At 38.3% G+C, this 24,288-nt stretch overlaps 1 protein-coding gene across 3 annotated transcripts in view; it reads right to left on the bottom strand.

Annotated features, from left to right (window-relative positions):
* TPRG1 (tumor protein p63 regulated 1) overlaps positions 1–23,786 on the bottom strand; it is a 117,926-nt gene extending 94,140 nt beyond the window's left edge. For 2 of the 3 annotated variants that reach the window (XM_054681328.2, XM_054681329.2), the window contains exons 1-2: positions 23,515–23,786; positions 15,698–15,789 (exon numbers count right to left, since the gene is read on the bottom strand). In XM_054681328.2, the coding sequence (XP_054537303.1) occupies positions 15,698–15,789; positions 23,515–23,724 (302 nt within the window). In that variant the 5' untranslated portion in view covers positions 23,725–23,786. The remainder of the gene's footprint in view (positions 1–15,697; positions 15,790–23,514) is intronic. The other variant, XM_001159958.6, reaches the window with a different exon arrangement.
* Positions 23,787–24,288: the final 502 nt, after the last annotated feature.

The raw sequence follows: 24,288 nt of genomic DNA, 5'->3' as shown, positions 1-24,288 counted from the left end.
TGAAGGAGTTATGCTACATTCATTTAGATACCCTAGCCAGAGAAGCCAATGGAGGAGGCAAATACGAGCCCCCATCAGAAGACACAGGGCAGCAGCTCAGGATGATATTAATAGCTGAAAAGTGAAGTTACTGATTTGTGATTGAACTTCTTCTCACTATGTGGCATAAAGAAGGCATTTCTTTAGAAACCCAATACCAAGTAATCAGGCCAGAAGTAATCCCCCTACTGATCCAATAAATATTAATTAAACCACTATTGCACCTCAGGCACTAGTGGTATAATGGTGAACAAAACATGCCCCTATTCCTCTGGCACTTACATTCTAGGAGGGGACACAGACAAAAGGAGACAGACACATCAATACAGAGACCTGGAGAAAAAGGAAATAGGAGAATACCCAGGAGGATAGTATTCTAGGTAAAGTGAAATGCTGTTGCAAAGGCCCTGAGGTGGGATCCATGGAGGTCCATGTGACAGAAAGGAGGCCAGCATGACTGAAGCAAGAGAGCAAAGAGAGTGGAGGGAGATTGGGGCAGAAGCCAGATCACATGCAGGGACACAACACATTTTTTTTTTTTTGCAATTTATGACTATTTTTCATGTGAAATGGTTATGATCCCCCACTTTACAGATGGAACAACCAAGCCCGAATAAAGTGACATGGATGAAGTGACAGAGCCAAGGCCAGAATCCAGCTAGCTGACTCTCATCCCAGGCTGCATACATTCCATCAAGCCGCTTTTCCCACTTATTTTCCTTACAGGACCAGGCAATTTTGCTCTCTCTACTGCACTACCATCAGTAAGAGGATATTTTAAATGCTACACAAAAGAAAAGAATCTGGGCACGCCCCCATCCTTCGCTCTTTCCCACAAGACCACTGAATAGCTCAAGTACTCTACAGCACACCAGGAGCTAACAAGAGGCCCAACCCTGACCGACTTTCTCCTCCTCTGAATTCACTTGAGGGGATTCACTTGATCAGAAGCCAAGGAAGCTGGCAGGAGAACAAGACCCCATTCTAACGAGGCTGCAAGGAGGGAAGAACAGACGGACAAGATAGCACAAATGTACACATCTTGCCACCTCCATTGTTTTATTATTTTAAGCAGCAGAGAGATCTGCCTACTGTAGTATGTTCGTTACAGCTTGTATGGTAGAGGGGACACAGCCCAGATCAGGCAAACCCAAGATGAGGCGATGTTGTAAAAATACTCTGAGGAATCCCACAGAAATCTAAGAGCAGGAACTACAGCACAGCTGGGCTTCCTGGTACCTGGAAAGACACAAGGAGCAAAAGCTACTCTCTCAAGAGTGGTCTCTGTCGTGCTTCCTGTGTCTCTCTATACACCTCATGTTTCCTCCTGACAGGTGTGCGCCTTCTGCGACCACAAATATTCATTCCTCTTTACTTCCTTCTTGCCTATGACCTTTAATCATTTACTTAGTCCTGACTGTACATGAATTTTCAGATCTGCTTTCAAAACTAACTGCAGTATCTCTATATCTCTCAGTTCAGATTCCCAAGATAGAGAATTTTGTTCATCCAGATCATTTCTTTAAGCTCTCCCTTTGGGTCACAGGCTGTCTAATGACTTAACCTCTCTTTGTCCAGTCAGCTATGGCCAAAGGCTGAACTTCCACCACAGAAAATAGGAACTGCCTGCCAGTTAAGAGAAGTTTATTCTTTTTAAGAATTGCTTTAGCTATTTTTTTTTTTTTTTTTTTTTTGGTCTCTGCCAGTTAAGAGCAGCTTACTCTTTTTAAGAATTGCTTTAGCTATTTTTTTTTTTTTTGGTCTTTCCACACAAATTTTAAAATAAATGTGTCTATACCTACAAAAATATCTTGCTTAGATTTTGATAGGAATTGCGTTTGATTTGTATTTCAAATTTGAAGATAATGGACATCTTTACTATGTTGAGTCTTCCAGTCTACAAACCCGGTATGCCTCTTCATTTATTTGGATCTTCTGTGATTTCTTTTATCAGCATTGTGTAACTTTCAGTATACAAGTCCTATACATGTTTGTGCGATTTGTACCTAAGTAATTCTTCTTTATTTTGCATGATTATAAGTGTTATTGCATTTTTAATTTCAGCTTTTACTTCTTTATTGCTAGTATATAAAAATATAACTGACTTATGGTACTGATCTTGTATTCTGAAAATTTGCTGAAATAATTTATTAGATCTGGACAGGTTTTTTGGTAGACTCCTTATAATTTTCTAAATAGATTATCATGTCATATACAAATAGAGATAGTTAATATTTTTCCTTTCTGATTTGTATGCATTTTGTTTTATTTTTGCCTTATTTTCCTGGCTAGAACTTCCAGTATTACATTGAATTACTAGAGTATTCAATGTAGTGAGAATGAATACCCTTTCCTTGTTCCAAATCTTAGGGGGGAACCATTAGACATTTCCCAACAGCATGATGTTATATATAGATTTTATGCAAATTTTTCTTTTAAATAGAGGAAAGTTTTCCTCTTTTTTGTTTTTATCATGAGTGGGTGCTGAGTTTTGTCAAATACTTTCTCTGCATCAATTGATATGATGATATAATTTACTTGATTTAACCTGTTAATATGGTTGATTATATTGGTTGATTTTCCAAATTGAACCTGCCTTGCATGCCTAGAATATACCCACTTTGGGTTATGATGTATAATTCTCTTTACACCAATTTTTTTTAATACTCTGTTATATTTGCTATTATTTTAAGAATTTTTGCATCTATAGTTATGAGGAATACTGATCTATAGTTTTATTTTTGTACTGTCTTTGGTTTTGGTATCAGGTTATACTGGCTTCATAGAATAAGTTGGGAGTATTTCCTTCTGCTTTATTTTCTGGAAAAAAAATGTAAATTAATGTTCATTCTTGTGTAAATATTTCATAGAATTCTGAGCCTAAAATTTTCTTTTAGAGGAATTGTTGCTGTCGTCGTTGTTGCTGTTGCTGTTGTTGTTGAGATGGAGTCTCGCTCTGTTGCCCAGGCTGGAGTGCAGTGGGGCGATCTCGACTCACTGCAACCTCCGCCTCCCAGGTTCAAGCGATTCTCCTGCCTCAGCCTCCCGAGTAGCTGGGACTACAGGCGCCCACCACCACACCTGGCTGATTTTTGTATTTTAGTAGAGAAGGGGTTTCACCATGTTGTCCAGGCTGGTCACGAACTCCTGAGCTCTGGCAATCTGCCCACCTCAGCCTTTCAAAGTGCTGGGATTACAAGCATGAGCCACTGTGCCTGGCCGGAAATCTTTAATTATAAATTAAATTTCCTAATTTTAGAGCCAGGGTCTCTCTGGCACTCTGGCTGGAGGCCAGTGGCGTGACCATAGTTTTACAGTTTTTAATTTATTATTTATTTATTTTTCTACGAATCACACACACAAAGAAGTTCACTGAAATCAACATTTGAAAGAACGCTGATGGGTTACAAATTTACATTGATTGCATTTTTTAAGTTACAGTATAAGAAGTGTGTAGTAACAACTTGTATCAAAACAGCAGATAAAGAAGCTTCTCTTTACTTCTTCACAGTGAGGGCTACAATTGCGTCAATCTCAAGGCTAGAGGGAAAAAAATGACAGCTCCAAAGCAACCAGCGTGACTTTTGAGAGAAGAAAAATTCAGTTCAGGAACTAAAACTGCCACACTGAGCAAAGCCCTGTGCCAGGGACAGAAGGGCAGCTGCCGTGGCCCTCCCTGTACAGGAGTCCTGCTTCCGCCTCCAGGAACTCTGGTAGGAAAGGCGGGGGAGATGCTCACCAGTTACCCTGCTATGGAACTGAGGCCTGAGAACAGGACGGGCTACAGACAGACAATCCCAAACTCCTGGGCTCAGGCAATCCTTCTGCCTTAGCCTCTTGAGTAGCTGGGACCACAGGCATGAACCACTGTCTGCTTGGCTAACTTTTTTCTTTTTTTTCTTTTTTTTTGTGAAGACAGGATCTCACTCTGTTGCCTAGGCTAGTATCCAACTCCTGGGCTCCAATGATCTCCCTTCCCCCTGCCTTTAGTCTCCTAATTGTTCAGTTTCCTAATTGTTATAGGGTTATTCAATTTTTTTTCTTTCATGTTGAGTGAGTAGCAATAGTTTGTGTGTTTTGCGAAATTGGTTTGTTTCATCTGAGTTGTCAAATTGATATGTGTAGAATTGTTAGCTATAATCCCTTATTGTCTCTTTAACATTTGCAGCATCTGTAGTGATATGCTGTGATATCCCGTTTCATTCCTGATATTGGTAACTTGTGTCTCCTCTTTTTTCTTTTTCTTTTTTTTTTTTTTTGTCAGCCTTGCTAGATGCTTTCCATTTTATTGATCCTTTCAGAGAGCCAACTTTTTGTTTTGTTAATTTTTTCTATAGTTCTTTTGGTTTTTTTTGTTTAATTTTTTCATTGATTGCTATTCTTATCTAAGTTATTTACTTTCTTCTACTCACTTTTCGTTTCTTTGCTCTTCTTTTTCTAGTTCCTTGAAGCAGGGACTTAGGTTGTTGATTTGAGACTTTCCCTCAATTAATATGTACACTTTTCCTTTAGTGCTATAAATTCCACTTTCAGCACTGTTTTCGCTGCATCCCACACATTCTGATAAGTCGTATTTTTTCTTCATTCAGTTTAATGTAATTTTTATTTCCTTTGAGATTCCCTCTTTCACCACTGAATTATTTAGAAGTATGTTTAATTTCCGAGTGTTTGGACATTTTTCTATTTTTTTTATTATTTACTTCTAGTTTGACTCATTGTAGTCAGAGAACATACTCTATGATTTTAATTCTTTCAAATTTGTTGAGGTTTGTTCTGTGGCTAAGGATATGGTAGCTCTTGCATAAGCAAAATATTGCATCAGCATCCATATGTAATGTAGATGCTTAAAAAAGATGTGCATTCTGCTGTTATTGAATGAAGTGTTCCATAAATATTAATTAGGTCCAGCTGATTGATGGTGTTGAGTTTTCTAAATCTTTCCTGATCTTCTGTCTAGCGGTGATACCAATTACTGAGAGAATAGTGTTGAAGTCTCAAACTATAATTATGGATTTGTCTATTTCTCATTTCTGTTCTATCAGTTTTTATTTTATGTATTTTTCAACTCTATTGCTTGGTACATTCACATTTAGAATTGCTATATCTTCTTGGTGGATTGTCTCTTTTATCATTAGATAATATCCTTCTCTGTCTCTGTTAATTTTCTTTACTTAGCACTCTACATTTTTAATTAATTCACATGGCAAAGCATTTCAGAAACCACAGCAACTCTTGGACTGTGAAGTTCTGTCTACTGAACAGACCATTGGAAGCACAGGCTTCCTTCTCTTCACCCTTCTTGCTCTACGTGCTCTTCTTAAACCCACCCTACCCTCCCTACAGGACATTTTGGCACAACCCAGGAAACCCCTTAGAGAGAAGACAATGCACTGTTTGTAAATCGAGCGGCATGTTTGCTCCTAACAGGCTATAAAAGTCGTTTGTATGACTGCTATTAAAATGGTCTAGAAGTGTTGATAGCCTCAATATTAAGACTGAGGTCTTGTTTGTTTGCTTTCAGGAAACACGCTGGCAGGCCCCTAAATAATGAAGACTATGTTTAAATTATTGAGCAATTATTTCCAGAGCCTAAAGCCTTTCTAACAATGTCAACACCCTATTTGATATCCTTCAGTAACTTAAGATAGAATGCCTATAGTGGCCATGAAGGCAACATAAAAGCAATGGTGTGCTGTAAATATTAAACAAGTTCTAAAATAATCATAATAATAATGTCCTGACTTTATTACCTTGGTATAAATAACTGTCACAACTGATTCCAAGACACCAAGGTGAAGTTCCTGAACATGAAGTTGGAAGAGACGGCAGGGCGTGATGGCTCACGCCTGTAATCCTAGCACTTTGGGAGACCGAGGTGGGCGGATCACGAGGTCAGGAGATCGAGACCATCCTGGCTAACAGAGTGAAACCCCATCTCTACTAAAAATACAGAAAATTAGCCAGGCGTGGTGGCGGGCGCCTGTAGTCCCAGCTACTTGGGAGGCTGAGGCAGGAGAATGGCGTGAACCCGGGAGGCAGAGCTTGCAGTGAGCTGAGATCACGCCACTGCACTCCAGCCTGGGCGACAGAGCGAGACTCCGTCTCAAAAAAAGAAAAAGGAGGAGACACCTATAGGTGGCTCTCATGAAGGGGTAAGAGCTGGTTCCCATGCACCATTGCACACCGTGTTAGAGAATAAAGAGGGGCTGGTGTAAGGCAGTGGGCAGTGGCAATGTGTTGGCAAAGCTGGGAGCACACAGCCTTTCTGAAGGCATTCAAAATTAAATTTAAAAAAACACGGACCAGAGTGGAAATGGTCTATGGATCCCCAGTTTGTGACTCCAGAAGAGAATATGATCCAAACTCCTTAGGCTACCATTCAGAATTCTTTACGTTCTCATTCGTTCCTATTTTTCTAGCTTGTTTCTAGTTCTCTCACTCTTGCTCACTATAATCCAGCCACATTGAACTGTTTGTGATTCCCTGAGCCTGTCTCTGTTACTCTGCACGTATTCTTCTCTTTTCCGGGAATGTTTTTGGTTTTTTTTGTTGTTGTTGTTGTTGTTTGAGACGGAGTCTCGTTCTACAGCCAGGCTGGAGTGCAGTGGCACGATCTTGGTTCACTGCAACCTCCGCCTCTCAGGTTCAAGCGATTCTCCTGCCTCAGCCTCCTGAGTAGCTGGGACTACAGGCCACATCACCACGCCTGGCTAGTTTTTGTATTTTCAGTAGAGGCAGGGTTTCACCATGTTGGCCAGGATGGTCTCAATCTCTTGACCTCGTGATCCACCCGCTTTGGCCTCCCAAAGTGCTGGGATTACAGGCGTAAGCCACCATGCCTGGCCTTCCAGGAATGTTTTATACCATCATTTCTTTTGGAAATCCCTCCTCCTTTTAAAATCTTGATGTCTTCTTTACCTAATGTAACAATACACAGTGAGTTTTATGTTCCCGTGGAATCATTTGTAGGGCCATATATCAGTATGTATCATACTCTGTTGTGACTTTGTTTACATGTCTGTCTTTCTCACAAGACTGAGAGCTCCTTGAGGAGAGAAACGGTGTCTTATTTATCACTGTACTTTCATCACTTAGGGCAGAGTTGGGTTTACAGAGGGAACTCAGTAAAAAAATAATAAATGTATGAATGAATGAATATAAATAAATACTACTACTAATAATAGTAATTAAAAGCCAACTCTTACATGACATAACATATGGCAAAAAACTGTTATAAGCACTGTACATTATTAAGTAATGCAATCATTGAAATAACGCTCTTAAGATCCCTATTTTATAGATCGCAAAACTGAGGCCCAGAGGACATAAGAGATTTGTACAACCATGGCCAGATAGCTTGTAACTGATGTAGCTAGGCATTTCGCTGCATTAGACTCCTTTCACCTCTTGACTTTTTCTGAGTCCTCCCTAATTGGTAGCAGTCATGAGAAAATAAACACTTCCAAGTACATTTGTGACTGTAGCAACTAAGTGCCCTCACGGTCTTATAATGCAGGTCACTCAGAGACCATTAGCTATCAGGGTAAGGTTGCTGCCATGGTGAATTTATAGAGAAAAGCAATGTGTTTAATTAAGTGGTTGTCAAAAACACCCACCCAGTATAAATGGATTCTGGCAAGAGAGATGCTTTTGTTGCTGCCAGAGTCCTGCCACAGGTCATTAACATCTTGATAGATTTGAGGCACTTTCTAGCCTGAATGCTTTCACCCAAAGACAGAGGCAAGTCTTACTGGGCTTTGAGTTGCTTGGAGGCCCATGGACACGGAGGCAGGACACAACGGATGGACCCTGCTAGTATCAGCCAAGGGCTTCATACAGTGGATTACTTGATCAGAACCAAATCTGAGCCAAGTGTGTGGTAAGTTCTGAGCCCAATCATGTGCCACACACTGTACTAATCACTGGGAACTAGGCTGAGATATGCTGAATATAAGTGACTCAGAATCAGGCCCTGCCTCAAGGAGTGCCTTCTTCACAAAGTGCACAATGAACTACACTTTGTCATATAATGTGAGCACAAAGAAGGGAGACAAGATTATTCCAGTTGAATCAATATGGAAAGTCTCTATGGACTTGGTATCCCTGAATGACAGGAGAAGGCCGGGTTAGCAGAAACAAGGCAGAGGCATACAAAACAGAGGAAATGGGGTGAGTGCAATCATGAGGCCAAGGGATAGCACCAGAAATTTGGGGAAACAGCAGGCAGTTCAATTTGACTGACAGAATTTGTAAAGGCTCATAATGGTAAGTAAGGCTGGAGCAAGAAACTCAGTCATGACATACAAAGGCTTGTGGATGTAACAGACGTATATGGAAGCAGTGAGAACCCACCGAAATTCTTATGCATGAACATGAGAGTGATCTGGACCAGTATACTTCTCAAATTTTAATGTGCATAGGAATCAACTGGGGATCCTGTGAAAATGCAGATTTGTGTTCAGTAGGCCTGGCTGGGATGAGAACTAGGGGTTAGCATTGCTATCAAGCTCCCAGGTGATGCTGGTGCTGCTGAATTCAGGACTACACTTTGAGTAGCAGGGGTCTAGACTAGATGAGCACGTACAAAAATCCATGGGGTTGAGTAGAAAATGCAGTTTCGAAATGGTAGTTTCCATAGTACTTTTATCATTCAGTTCCTCATGATTTAATAAGGATTAGAAATCTCTGATTTCCAGTTTTTTAAAATCTTTTTCCTTTTTAATTATTGGTAGTAGTGTTTTTATTATATGATTAGTTTCGCAGTCCTGATAACATAATGAGGCTGTGACAAGGTAAACGTGTGACTCGCTTTAGTCCATCAGCATTGCCCACCATCCCTTACAGGCATTTGGCTTTTTTGTTGTTCCTGGTCAAAGACTAAATAAAGTCAAATGAACAGCAAAAACCAGAGAAAGATCTGGAGAGGAAAAGGTCCCTGAACCTGCCCAATGAACCCCTGATCCTCTTCCCTGCAAACAAAAGACAATCAACAAAGAAAACAGACACAGGCACAAAGATTATTTAACCAATTTGAACTGCAGTGATCACTGTATTGGGAGATGAAAAAAAAAATCACAAAAGGCAGCAAGAGCAGTGTAATGAGAAGACAACTAGCCTGGGAGAGAGGTGTCATGAAGTCAAGCCCTCCTGTGACCCTTAATAAGTGGTTGCCCTTCGGCAGGTCATTTAATCTCTAGGTTTCTTCATCCGTAAAATAAAGCCAATAGTTCCTCCCTGCCTTCTCCCATGGGTCTGTTTGAGAATTGCATAGGATAGTAGGTGTGAAAGCGATCACACACAGTGTCACTTTGAGGACCAGGATACTTAAAAGAGGCAACCCTGTGCCTGGAAAACAGTCCCTGATCACCTATTCTTCAATGTTCCTTTGTCTCCCAGGCTGCCCTTCTTTTTATTTAAAGATCTAATAGAGCCCTTTCTTCTGCAGAATCTTTCTAAGTTAAGCATAGATGCCCTTCACACTTCCACTTACTGCACCAAATCCAAGAGACAGCATTTCTCTGTTTTGCAAATAAGTTTTTGCCAGATGAGATCCAGCATGCTCTTCAGGGAATGCCAAATATGAAAGAGGCAACCCTTGTCCATTGAAGGTCACAATATAATACTGAGGCACGTGCGGAATCTTTGCACAACAGTGGAAGGGCTATTATGGCAAAAGTGAGGACAACATACCAGGTTGGAGCCTTATTTCCGCAACTTTAGAGCTGTGCTACTCTTCTGAGCCTAGATTCTCCCATTTATAAACTGAAGGTAATGTTTCCTACCTCAGACTGTCACTGTGAAGATTAATCTAAATGAAGAAGAGACTTTTTAAACTATGAAGTGCTATAGAAATATTATTATTATAGAAATAGCCAAAAATAAATGGGGATGCTTCGTATAGTTTCATTTATCTTTCCCATCATAAAGTCTTACTCTGCCCCACTGATAGATATTTCTTACTTGGATATTCAGTTTTGAAAGAATCATAATAAACCCTTACATTTGTGTGTCATTGACAGTTTGGAGAGTAATTATCTGATAATAGGTGAATGATTGAGTAACTTTATAAAAACTATATGGTAATCAGGAAAAACATAAGGAAAAAACTGAGAGAAGTTCCAATTAGAGAAGATCATAAATGTTATATACATTTGCACTTTTCACAATAGCAAAGAGATAGAATCAACCTAAATGTCCATTAATAATAGACTGGATAAAGAAAATGTGGTACATATACACCATGGAATACTATGCAGACATAAAAAAGAATGAGATCATGTCCTTTGCAGGGACATAGTTGGAGTTGGATTTGGAGGTCATTATCCATAGCAAACTAATACAGGAACAGAAAACCAAATACCCCATGTTCTCACTTATAAGTGGGAGCTAAATGATGAGAACACATGGACACATAGAGGGGAACAACACACACTGGGGCCTACCTGAAGGTAGAAGGTGGGAGGAGAAAAAGGATCAGGAAAAATCATTAATGAGTACTCGGCTTAGTACCTGAGTGATTGAATAACCTGTACAACAAATCCCCATGACACAAGTTTACCTATGTAACAAACCTGCACTTGTACCACTGAACTTAAAATAAAAGTTAAAAATAATTATATGCATTTGTATTCATAATGACAAATGCATGGACATCAAAACATTTGGTGCATTTTATAAGTGCTCAGTAAATGTCATTATTAATATGTAACAATTTTCGGCAAGAATACATAAAAATAAGCTGGAATTATATATATATCAAAAATTAAAAGTGGTTGTGCTTCTTTCAAGAATAGTAAATATCTAATGAACTAAAGGACCTATTAAATGGGGAGTCTTTGCACAACAGAGGAAAAACTATTAAAACAGGGGCATATTAAAGCAAACCTTAACACAAAAAAGGACATATTAAAACAAATTCACCAATTAAAAAAATTAAAAAGACAAACCCTAACCAAGTTCACCCAGCTTTACTGATAGTAAGCAGTAGATCCAGGATTCAAAGCCAAACCTTCTGATTGTGAATTCAGTGCTTTCTCTATGACACCAGGCTGACTCTTCAACTTCACTTTGATTCTACTGTCTATATGTTCCACATGGACAGTCCGATTTCACATATTAATTACACCGAAGCCCTGGGATAGACACCAGGTGGAGTTGGGGGAATAATGAAACATATTTTAAGTATCTTTTATAAAGATGAAGAACAAGAATTACCGGTTTTTAGATACCTTAGAGAACTACTCTCAATGAGGAATAAGAAGAATAAGAACAACAATCGCCCACCACCACTTCACACTAACGTGTGTGGAGGGAAGACGCTGTCTCCTCCTGTCTCTTTAACCATTGTAGACAAAGACACCTCAAGTACATTCTGCTGAAGAGCCACTTTATTGCCATCATATCATACTTTTTGAAATTCCATAAAGTGTCAAGATGTTCTCCTTGGTGCTGGCTTAATGGATCCGTTCTAAAAGCATACACATAGTTTTTTTTAAATAATCTTTTTTTTTTTTTTCAGAAGGGCCAATAAGAAAGGTAATAGGAAACTGCAAGGTGGAAATAAACACTATCCTGTCTTTATAAATGTATATAACAGTCCTGGATGAGCTGGCCTGGAGGCCTGAAACCTAATCGGAGATTCATTAGAATTCTCTTAATGGTGTCAGCTAAACTGGGATCTAGCTGAGGTTTAGGGCTGCATCTCTCCAGTGCCCCTCTTGGACTCTCTGTTTATTTTCTTTGTCTTCTCTTCCCAAGTGCCTGCAAACTTATTTTTCTGATTTTACTGAATAATGTGCCCACATCAATTTAGAGAATCACAAAGCAGCTTACCTGAATTAATTTGAGTACTACTCCTTGGAAAATGGCTTTACCAACTTAATGTTAGTAAAATAAACAACATACGCATTGTTTTATTCTTCTAAAATCTGAAAAATTCTCATTTCTCATTCACATCTAGTCCCAACAATTTTAGATGAAAGGTTGAGGGCCAATAGTGATCTTTATAAAATGGAAATTGATAGCACTTTCTCAACCCTTCAGTGCCTCCCCATCACGTATCGGATAGAATCTAAGTTCTTTAACATGATGCAAAGGCCCTTAGGCTCTTCTCCAGTCTCTTCTCTTGACAATTCCCACCTTGCCCTCCTACATCAAACTATTTCTAGGAGTTTGATCAAATATGACTAAAGACTGAGCTGAGTTCATCAATCAACTCACACCTGCATCTTTGGAAAGAATTAGAACCCAATCAGCCTCAAGACCAATGCAGGAGTGCAGTCTATTTTCCTTGCTCTGTCACTTATATGTTCTTCATTTGGGCACTTCATGTTCTCCAGCCCACATTTCTTATTTATAAAATAGGAATCATAAAACCAACGAAGTTGTCGTGAAGCTAACGTAAGTTCACAGATGTGAAAATCATTTGTAATGTGCTATACACAGTAAAAGGGCTTTTACTCTCATCATTCTGAAATGGGAATCCTTGTTCTAAAGCCAGGCATGCTAGACAGGCAGCCCCGTTGCTAGATAAGCAGCCAGGAGTGTCCCATCTCCATGGAATGAGCTAAAAGTTAATGTGCATGAAGCTCAGTCATTTTTGTCATACATAAAAGAGAATCTCGGCCGGGCGCGATGGCTCACGCCTGTAATCCTAGCACTTTGGGAGGCCAAGGCGGGTGGATCACGAGGTCAGGAGATCGAGGCCACCCTGGCCAACAGGGTGAAATCCCGTCCCTACTAAAAAAAAAACACAAAAAATTAGCCGGGTATGGTGGCGGGTGCCTGTAGTCCCAGCTACTCAGGAGGCTGAGGCAGGAGAATGGTGTGAACCCCGGGAGGCAGAGCTTGCAGTGAGCTGAGATTGCGCCACTGCACTCCAGCCTGGGTGACAGAGCGAGACTCCGTCTCAAAAAAAAAGAGAGAGAATCTTGTGTGGTTGGTGAGGCTAGGGCAGTTGGTCCATATTACAGCTCCTATAATTCATAAGAACTAAATAAATGGGAAGCAAGAAGCCAGGAGTAATTGCAAGCTCTTACCTTTCTGGGCCTGCATGTTTGTTTATTTTCTTTAGTTTTTTTGTTTTGTGGTTGCTGTTGGGGGAGTTGGGATTTTTGTTTATGTGTTCTCATTGTTGTCGTTTTTGCCTTTCCCTGCCTTGGTGTGCTAGAATTTTCAAACAAACAAAAAGGCTTAAATATGAAAGGCCATTTAAATCCTCCATGAATGCTCCTCTTTTTGACAATTATTTTTTCTTATTTTTCTGCTTGAAAAGTAACAGTGGCTAGACTAGAAACCTCATTTATTTGGACCAGATGCCTGAACCATCGTCTTTACAACTAGCAGCGCTTTCCATTGCATAATGCATCTCGGAACCCACGATGAGGTTTTTAACAAGCAAAGAAAATAAACTGTCAAATTCTCACCATGGCAGAAATGACTGAAATCAGAACTTTTCCTGAAAGTAGGTTTTAATGGGTAAGAGGAGGTAAAGGATTTTGGCAGAGAGAAGACCAAAAAGAACACCAAGGAACTACGATTTAAAGGGGATGGATGGGTTCCAAAGTGCAAAGGAAGAAAGTCTGCAAGCAAACAAGCAAATATGATAGTAAGAAATTGCGTGTATGCAGGACTCATCCCTCATTGTTGTAGTTAATTTAAATAGGTACCACAAAACAAAAGAGAAATGTAAAATGAGTTTCTAGATAGGCTTTACCAACTTTTGAGCTTCCTATTAGGTTCAAGCTGGGTTCAAAGTTTGGGTCTTTGGGGGACAGCTGTTCATACTTTTCTGAAAACTACTGGTGTTACCAATCATTGTAGTTGATGTTAAATCAAGCAGGCAGAATTGTAGTGCTAAGCTTCAATATAGTTCATGCAGTCTGACTTAGCTTTGGACAATTTATGTCTACACATCTTTATAATCACTGAATAAAAATAATCAAGCAAACAAAAAAAGCATATTTCTATATAAATAAAACCAATTAAAATGTGCAAGATTAAAGAAATTACCAGTTCTATTATCTGAGAACTCAACAACAGCCTTGACTAGATTTAGAAATACCGCATTTGTGTATTCTTTCTTGTAAGGGAGATGCAGTGTAGAAACAGATTAGTTAAGTGTTTGCTACTGATGGGATCTCCAAAATCTATGTTGGCACCTATTCTAATCAAGGCAGACTATTCATTTGCAGAAGTCAAATATCATAATGGATGGGAAGTGGGGAGTGGGAAATGAAATGCGTGTTGGTAAAAGTGAATTAGGAAAAAGCCTGAATTACAGAGTTTTCTTTTCATTAGAGGTAACCCAGAAATGACAGAGATGGATAGTATAGAAATGAAGGAAGATGCTACAAAGAAAGAGCCTCTTACTAATAGTTATCACTTGTGAACGAAGAGGGGCACTAACAGCTATTGAAAGTCCATGTGCTAGGCATTTTGCTAATTTACCAATGTTATCTCATTTGGTCCTCAAGAATTCTTCAGATACATACTATTATCTCCATTTTATGCATGAAGAAACAAAAACCCAAAATTGACAGATAAGTTGGTGTCTAAGAGTTCATTTTTATTTATTTGAAACAATAGTATAAAATGGTGAGCAATCAGATGAACTCACAGGTGATAAAGGTTCTACTTTCCATTGATTGAAAAATTTGTTCTGCTGGCCTGGATGGTAAAACATTCAAGTGTTGCCCTCCTGAAACTTAGTCTAACAAGACATCCTGCCCAGCAGTTAAAGATTAATGATTATTTACTCAAGGTATAGGAATCACAGAGCTTCTCTGCTGAACCCTTTTGTGATCAAGTTACCAGGCCAGAAAACAGAACTTACTGAATTAATCAAGTATCTGAACTGGGTAGTCTAATCAAATTATCTATTTAATATTAAGGCTTCAGTAGTAAAAAAAAAAATTGTCTTTTCTCTTATTATAGGGATATTTTACTTATTATAAAGACCATGGTATTACTAATATTTACTTGGCGGGTAAAGAGATGGTCACACAAACAACAGAATTTCTGAGAAGGCTAGAAAGGTAACCACCTTTGTGGTGGTATTTGCAAGCAAAGCTCTTATGGATAAGATAATCTTTGGGGGGAATGCAGGCAGTTATTGAAGCAATAAGGGCTTGAATGTTCGACTTGGTTTTTATCCTAACTCTGGAAATGTACCTGACTTAGCTATCTTCATGATTTCCCTGGTTTTTCTGTTCATGATTGTATATAAGATCAAATTCAAAGTATATATGTTGATTTTATCTATATTCTTTCCCAGACTTTCTCTCCATGACACCTAGAATGAGATGATTAGTAGTTCAATGTGTTTATAGGGGGAGTGCTTTTAAATAAGAGAGATTAGAATGAGAGAATTAGGAAGCCAATATAACAGTCTTTGAGAGTGGAGATACAGGCCTGACCTAAGGTAGACGTAGTGATGGTTGAGTGAGGGGACCAGCCTAGAAAACAGGTATAGGAGTCATATCTGGTTGTATCATCAGCCACGGAGTGCTGGGAAATGTGACTAACCTGGTAATTCAATCATTTATCTTATGTAGCAACCGGAGAAATTCTACCACAGGTCCATCTCCTATTCTGTTACAGTGATGTCAAGGCAAACGCTGATATTTCCACGGCCCTTCACTTAGCTGTAACTACTCACTTTGTCAAGAGCCAGAAGCCTTGAATGGTCTCTCCAGAAGTCTCAGCTACGTGACCTTTCAAGTCTTCCATGGCAGTCTCAATGGCCCCCGGCTGTGTGGAAAGGAGAAAATACCTAGTTTAGAGCAGACTTAGCCCACTTCGCGCTTATGATTAGTTAGTATATTCCAGCAGCTCCTCCGGAAAGCTGGTCACAAAGGATATAGTTTATGCAGTTGCCTGTATGCCTAACTGCCTTCCAGAAAACTTACTCTTGAACTCTGGTAAGCTTTTCTCCTTAGGTGGAGAAAAAGTGGTCTAGGCCCCATCTTCTATAATCTCACTCAGATTTAATTATATAAATGAAGACAGCCACTTTCAGAGGAACAGTTTTCCCAAACAAGCACTATAAAGTTCAAAGCCTTTAGGAATCTGTACATTTTTAAATTAAACCTTTTTTCTCTTCCTAGAGCACATGTCAATAAAAAACAACATAGCCTTCTTCCAATGCTCTGACAATAAATTTTAGCTGACTCATGGAGATACACTCTTTCAGTCTCCTCACCTCATTTTCTGCTTCCTTCCCCAAACAGGTGTTACTACTTATAGGCCCAACCTTAGCTTAAAGATTGATTGTCATCTGTTCTAGTAAGTTCATAGACTCTTTAGCTCAATGACTCTCAAATTTCAATGCCCGTCAGAATCACCTAAAGTATGTGTTAAAACATAGATTTCTGGGACTCTACCCAGAGTTTTTTATTCAGCTGGACCAGGGTGGGACCTGAGAATTTGCATTTCTAACAAGTTCTTGGGTGCTGCTGGTGGTGTGGAGGCTGTACTAAGAGAACCACTGCTCAAATGTACTTCGACAGAGAAGGTTGTGCCAACGTCAGTCACCTCCAGTGACCCCACTGGCAGGAATAGATGACTCTGGAGGGGAGTCGCCTAGGATTCTATGACAATTTTCCCTACACTCAACCTCCGCTCCCTGTGATGCAGTCTGACTCTTCCAGTCCCACTTGTCCTCTCAAAAATAATACTTTCTTTAATGACTCAACATGGGTATTTTTTTGGGTCTCTCTTCCTGTATTCACATAATTTTGGTCTCAACAAATATAACTGAGTAGTGAGACTAATATTTTTCAGAAGAAAAAATTGTTAAGTAAAGAGTAATGAAATAATCCTAAAATAAGTATTTTATTGAATGCTTTTATGCCAGGCACTTTGCCAAGGATATGTGAAGATGAGTATAATCATGTAGAATTTTTAAAACCTTATTTGCCTCGCTTATGGAAAATAATTGGCAAAGCCTATCAAAATGAAAAATGATCTATCCTTTGATCCATATTTTCACTTCTGTGAAATTATACTAAAGAAATTTTTGCATATATACAAAATGACATATCTATAAAGTGTTCTTTGCAGCCTTATTTTTGGATAGCAAAAATTTCTGGAAAAAAACCGCAAACATCTCTCAATGAAGGACTAGGGATATATATTATAGGATACATTCATATAAGACAATATGATGAAGTTATAAAAAGTGTGAAGAAAATTGTGTTAATATGGAAAGATTTTTAAAGGTATTATCAAATGAAAGAAAAAAATGAACAGAAGAGAAGGTAAAATATGCCATTTTCTGCATAAAAAGGAGGAGAGGGAATAAAAACAAATATTTATGTTTCCTTCTATATGCCTAAAGTAACTCTTAAAGGATATATAGAAACTATTAACATTGGTTCCCTATGGGTAGTAAAGAATGTGATGAAGACAAAAGATGAAGGTGATGTTTTGCTGTACGCCTTTTCAAAAGTCAGACACAAAAAATAAAGCATGTTCTTTACAGAATGAATTGGTAGACTCTGGAGTTCTATCAGTCTTCTCACTGTGCTGTTCTTATCTTTGGTAAAAATGTAGGTCAAGCCCTTATAGAACACAGAAGGAAAATATACCCAGATACAGAATTGTACTCTCCCCCATCTTACTATTATAGTTACTATAATAAGTTAACTTTAGTCATTTAGTGCCATATATAATATGAAAGTATAAATACATTGACTTGTGTCTGGGACATCAAGGTGTAAATCTCAGCCTTTCTTATGAGGATCCATTATATACCATTTTGTCATTCTGTACATCAGTTTGCTCATTTATTAGATGAAGAAGATAATAACTGTAACTGAGTCATGCTACAAAACACTATATATATTATATTATTATATATAAAATGGTAAATACTGATTAATAAAAATCTTTATCATCATTCTCATTATGGCTGATATCAGATAGAAGGAAAATAGTTATACCAGAATTTGGGATCAAATGTTTACTGTAATTGAATAATCAGCTCTGAGACATCATGCAGCCTAAGACAAACAGGGAAATACAGTGGAATAATATGTACACATCATCTGACACAGCGTAACAGGCAATATTGTCTTTTACAGTCTAGCACTGAATAGTTTTAGTCAAAGCAAACCTACTGGGGGTATTTTGAAAACATATGTGTTTGTTTCCTTACATTTCCTTGAGCTAGACTAGCCTGGAGCCAGTTGTCACACAAACAATGTCCATGTCTGTGCTAATTTTTCTCCATGTAATGAGCTCCTTAGCTAAACAGGAGTGGTATAGAAAAGCATGTCTCTGCAGACTCAGACACTTGGGTCTCTCTTGTCATATCCAGACTGCAGTCACTTTGCAATGAACACATAAAGTAAGAAAATCAGCTCTAAATCAGATGTGATTTTTAAAGTCCAAGCAAATTTGTCTTTACCTGAAAATGAAGGGAATATATCGTATCTCATTGTGGTTAGTCCTCTGCTCTCATAAAGAAAAAAAAAATCATCTTTTTTATAATCTTCACAGGATTTCAGGGTTGGAGGGAGTCAAGAAACCTTTTGCCCAGTGAGATAACTATTTTCTACACCCGAAAGAAGCCCACACAGGCAATAACAATACAACTAATATACTTATTTGTTCCCAATGTGAAAGCAAGACACAGGGAACCCTATAGCAAGAGGAGAGGGAAAGAGAGAGAGTATGAAAGCCAAATTAGTGTCATGGAAGCAATGACATCTTGCTACACAATGGAAAGTCCTGAACCTGCTTATTAAAGTCTCGTTGCTCACAATAGAACACAGACTATAAAAATGCCACGGGGAACCATTAATTAAATATTAAAAGATCAAATAGTTTTAGTCCCATTAGTTTGTATGTAATTTACATTCTCGAGTATAAATTTAGAGATAATTCCCCATCCCAAATTGCTTTCAACTTTCTGATAAGGTATCTGCAAATATAGAGTCCTACAGAGAGTTTAAAAATATCTTTCCCCATGTGGACTAAGTATTGTTCCTTTCATAAGAAGTTGCTTTTGAATATCAGTCTCCACAACCAAGAAGATTATCATAATATACCTCTAGTTATTAGCCTTGAGGGGTACTTTTGTTCAGAGAAGGCACTAGGCCTTTTTTTAGATATGCCTAAGCAATAATAGCAGATGAACTGAAACCAAAGGAAAAGGTTATCCAAGCAGACTGATGGCAAGTAGCTTGGATCTTTGTTTCTGTGACTTTTCATTCATTTTCCAAGGTCAGAGGCAGTGGGATGTGGTGGAAAGCATCGAGGGTCCTGGGTTCCAGGCCTGTCTTCTAGTTCTTGCGTGGCCCAGAGGTTGCTTGTTGACCTTGGCACCAAGTCATACCTCATTTGTGTGCATCAAAGGTTGGATTCTGGATTCAATATTCCTCAAGACCCTTCTAGCTGGGAGCTCAGAAGCTAAGTCAGAGGCACACAGTTTCAGAAAATAATAGGTTGGAAGCCTGAGGAAAGGAAGTAACATCCCAGAGTGATCCGTAAAGAATACAAGAGGTTTAAGGGTCCAGATATACTTTTTTTTATGATCCAGTATTGAGTGATGTGGTCTAATATATGAGGTTATGATGCTAAAATTGACTTGTTGGTCAATAATTAATTTATGTGTCAGTCACCTCTTTGTAAATCTAATTTGTAATTCATGTAATTGAACTTCTTTCTGATTATGGCATCGGCTGCTTACTCCTGGCACTGGAGAAATTGAGCAATATCCTGCCTCAGGGAGCCAATGAGTAACTTTCCTTTCTAGTTTAAAACATTTAAACAGGAAGAAACCTACATATACAACAAAAGTTAAATAAATTATAGTATATTCCCATAGTTGGATATTATGAAACTATTAAAAATTAGATTATGGAAGTATGTTATTGAAATGGGAAATAATAGTTGGCATATAATCCCATTTTTACACAAGAATTGTGTATATATAAGTAAAAGAAAAAAGAATATGCACCTAAATATATGAGCAGATTTAATACATTTTAGTTAAGTTTGGGCAGTGATAATCTTTATTTTACTTTGCTTATTTACATTTTCTAATTTTTCATCAATAAACCACCTCCTGTGCAATAATTTTAAAACATTTTAATAATAGAAAATACCTGACCAAGTAATCCCTCCACTCAATGACTACCCTTCTGAATTTACAACATATATACTTTAAGTTCTTACTCCATGATAAGTTGATTTCTTTTTAATTGAATCTAATTATAAATTGGAAAACTAGTTCGAGCCCTAGCTTTGCCACTTGCTAGCCTCTTAAGCAAGTCAGTGATCACTATCTACCGTGACATTGAGCAAGCGACTCCCCCTTCTCTTGGCCTTATTTTCCTTTGAGAACAAGTGGGTTGATTAGCTCACTCGTGCTCAAAATGTGGTCTCAGGACAGAGAGCATCAGTATCACCAGAGACTTTGTGGAAATCTAGAATATAATGTTTTGCATAGTAAAGATTGAGAATCATCTGACTATATCATCTGTAGATTTCATTTCAGCTTTAAGAAGTCATATTTTATCATGACTCTTTCACAGATTTGAATCTTTGAGACTCTTGATCTTATTGAATTATCCCTTGAGAAAATGAGTTAGCTTCCTTTTTACTGCTACAGACCCTACACGTCTACATTTATATCTTACCCTGAAGGTCATGATGAGGTCATGGGCATCTTAATGTTGTTTCCTATTACCAATTACAGAAAAATGGATGTAAAGTCAAAAAAAAAGAGAAACCATTTATAACAACAATGAGATGCCATTTATAAAATGTTGATAGATGTGTTATGCACTCTACTAAGAACTTTTACAGAGTTAGCTTATTTAAATTTCTATATAAAAATGGTGTTTTATCTATACTTTGTAGATGAGGAAATATATGCATATACATCCAATACCCTCCTCCCAACACACACACACACACACATTTCTCTTCAGTTTTTTTCAACTACCACCCATTAGCAGACTTGTGGTTCATAAGCTAGCAAAGCTGGATCTTTTTTTTTTAAGTTTATCATTATAAACTTCAGTTAAGCCAACAGTTGTATTTTCATTTTTCTCATGTGTGTGAATGCACATTTATTTTACTCACATGGCAATAAGAGCTCTTCATACTATGTCTGTTGGTCTGAAGGAGGGCAAACGCTGAGTATCTTGGGAAAATCTCCCTATTGGTTCCTAGAGTCTTCAGGTTTACTTTAGATCCACTAATAATTAGAAGATTTTTCCCTCACAAGCTTTTGAGAACTTAAGATTGTTTTCGATACACCTAATGAAAAAGATATTCTTCGCATTGATTGGAATCAGTCATTGAAAACACTTATAAAGGAGCCATAAATTCTATTGTGCGTGGTCAGGAAAGTATTGGACTTGGAGAAAGAAGTTCCAGAATCAAGACCTGGAATCTAGCTGCAGCCCTTCCACTAACATTATATGATTTGGACAGGTCACTTCATTTTTCTCAAACTTCAATATGTTCATCTTTAAAACACGGAAGTTAAGCCCTCTCCTGCCTGCCTGCCTCCCAGTATTGCTCTGGGGAATCAAACAGATAAAGGATGTGAGTTTGCTGTATAAGCTACATGGTGCAACACCAATACAATCATCATGTGTAGTGGATTTGGACTCTGTCAATTTAGCTGAGCTGAAACTACATTTTCCAGAATTGCTTTTTTGTGTGTGTTTCCAAATTAGGGCTGGCAACAAGAGACACCTGTGTAATATTCAAAAGGCAGAATTGAAACATAAGTCATTTTCCCTGTTGAAGATCAGTGCAGGTCACCATGCACTGTGACAACTCATGTTCATGGCAACTGTTATCCTGCTTTACTTAACGGCAAGGGGTAGCCCCTGTACCTGCGTCTCCTTCTATCACAGTCAGGCTTTTTTTCTAAGACTTTCCTCTCCCTGGGCTAGTTAAGTGTGTAGCTCAGTAATGAAAGCACTGGCTTCTAAAAGTGACCTCTCACCATCAAGGTTAGACTTGGTGGGAGACAGACATAGGTTCCAGTTTTTCCTCATAAGTGAAACATTGTCACCAGAAATTCCAGTTTGTCCATGCAATTTTTTCCTATTCCTTTTTCCCTATTTCCTCTTCACAACTGCCAACTGATTGGCCTATTCTAACTTCAGGCCCAACACCAGATTCAGAGAAAACAACTTTCCATAGTCTCAGCCAGCTCTCATAATTGCATCAGCTCCCAGCAATAAATCTTTATTCTATATCACAGTGTGTTCTTCTATCATCAAACCCTGACATCATCAATATCAAAGATAGCACAACTCCAAGAGATGCTTTGATTTCCTTTGCAGCTATATCACACAGCTTAACTTTGCATATTCAATAAAGTTCACATACTTCGGAAAACAAACCATATGCTCTACATATGCAGAAACACTCACACAAACACACATATAGTATAGCACCTACTAAAGCATCTTGCACATAAGAGTATATGCAGTGTTTAAACACAGACTCACACAGGCACACACACACACTCGTTAAGTTGCTTTAGTTAAAACTTTACCTAAACCAAAGATATATTTTGAAAGCAACCAAATCAGGATTTATTAATTAAATCTTTGGAAAAGTCACAAAACCCTGGCCCCAATTTTTTATGAGAATGAGTTGAAATACATTTTTTTCCAAAAAGATCTCCCACGTACACATGAAAATGAGATGTTCTCTGTTGCCATAGTGTAAACTCCCTGATTTTGCCCCCAACTGATTGTAACCTCTAAGCTAACCATGAATGTACTAATAAGAATGTTGAAGGATTGGAAAGAGGATCTATAAGTAGGAAGAAGAGCTCAAGAGGGAAAGGTACTAGAAACCTATGAAGCACTCTCCACTTGATTCAAATGCTAAAAGTTAAAAATATTGCTTTTTTAAAATCCAGATATACAAGCTCCCTCCTGCTTACTTACCCATCCATTTACTTTCCCAGCTCCATTGCACAGGTAAGAGAGCTCAGCTCCAGTTGGTAGCTCTAGGTTTGAGATTTAAAGCTACCTGCTCCCTCGTTGTAATATGAGCATCCCATTGTAAACTTCAGAGAGTCAGTGCGATCTTAGCAACCCTCTCCACTCCATTATCCATATCTTTTCCACACAAACAATGAATACCCTCACTGGATTAACAGCTTTGTATTCTAGCTGCTATGGTTCTCTCTTTATGGAATATTAGTTCTTTGAGATCAGGTTTAGCATAAACACAAACTGAGGAACAAAAGAAGGAAGCTCGAGGACACACTTCTCCTTAATACTATCTGTGGAATCAAACATAGATCTTTAAATTCTCTAAAGTTCAGATCCTTCATCTTTAAATAGGGATAAGGATACCTACTTCATGATTATTATGACGATTACATGAGACAAATGTGAGTACACTCAGTAAATATGTGATACACAGAAGGATTTTAAGATGTCTTGGGGTGAAGTTTTATATAGTATTTAAGAGAACCAATAAATTTACCCGCGTAGCAAAGTACTTCCGTGAGATATAAGGCTGATGATAAGGATTGGGGTAAAGAGTTGATTCGGTCACACTTGACTGCCTTGAAATCTGTCTTGGCATCGGGTCCTCTTCCTCCATCGATAGGTGGTCAGTCTCAGAGGGTTGGTCATCTCCCTCTTGCTTCAGAGACACAGCCTGGAATCCTTCAAAACTCCCGATTGTTAACATTTCTTCAGCCTAAACCAAGGGCAGAAAAATCTCATTGAAAAAATGTTACCTCTGTACCTGTGTCCTAGGTATGGCAAAACAGAATATGATGAGAAAACGGAATTCCTGAAACTTAAAAACATCCTTCATGTTAACTAAACAGAGGCATTGGTGGATACAGCTTCATAACACAGACGTCTAAATACCATCCACAATCCTGCAAGGTCATTTACCAGAGGAGTGAAGGAGAGACTCTCCGGACAGAGAAAAGGAGTTTAATCCCAGGAGACAGGAACCTGAACAAGAGAAGAGCTATATAAAATAATTACCAGACAATTTCTCTTCAAAATTGCACAGCATTTTTGGTTGAAAATTCACCAGACTGCAAGCTTATTTAAGAGTTAAAAGCAATGATAATGCATTTTCTTGTGTGCTTCTTGAGTCATAATAGAGCATAAGAGCACTTAGAACTGAACATGTTTTTAACTGAAAAATTCGAATTCTAAAAATTTATTCTAAGGAAATAATTTAGACGAATACCCAAAGACTCACACACACGCACATGCATACACGTGCACACGCACA

This window comes from Pan troglodytes, chromosome 2 (genome assembly GCF_028858775.2).
Source record: "Pan troglodytes isolate AG18354 chromosome 2, NHGRI_mPanTro3-v2.0_pri, whole genome shotgun sequence".
NCBI lineage: Eukaryota > Metazoa > Chordata > Mammalia > Primates > Hominidae > Pan > Pan troglodytes.
Note: the sequence above shows the minus strand (reverse complement) of the source record. Positions and strands in the feature narration are given on the sequence as shown.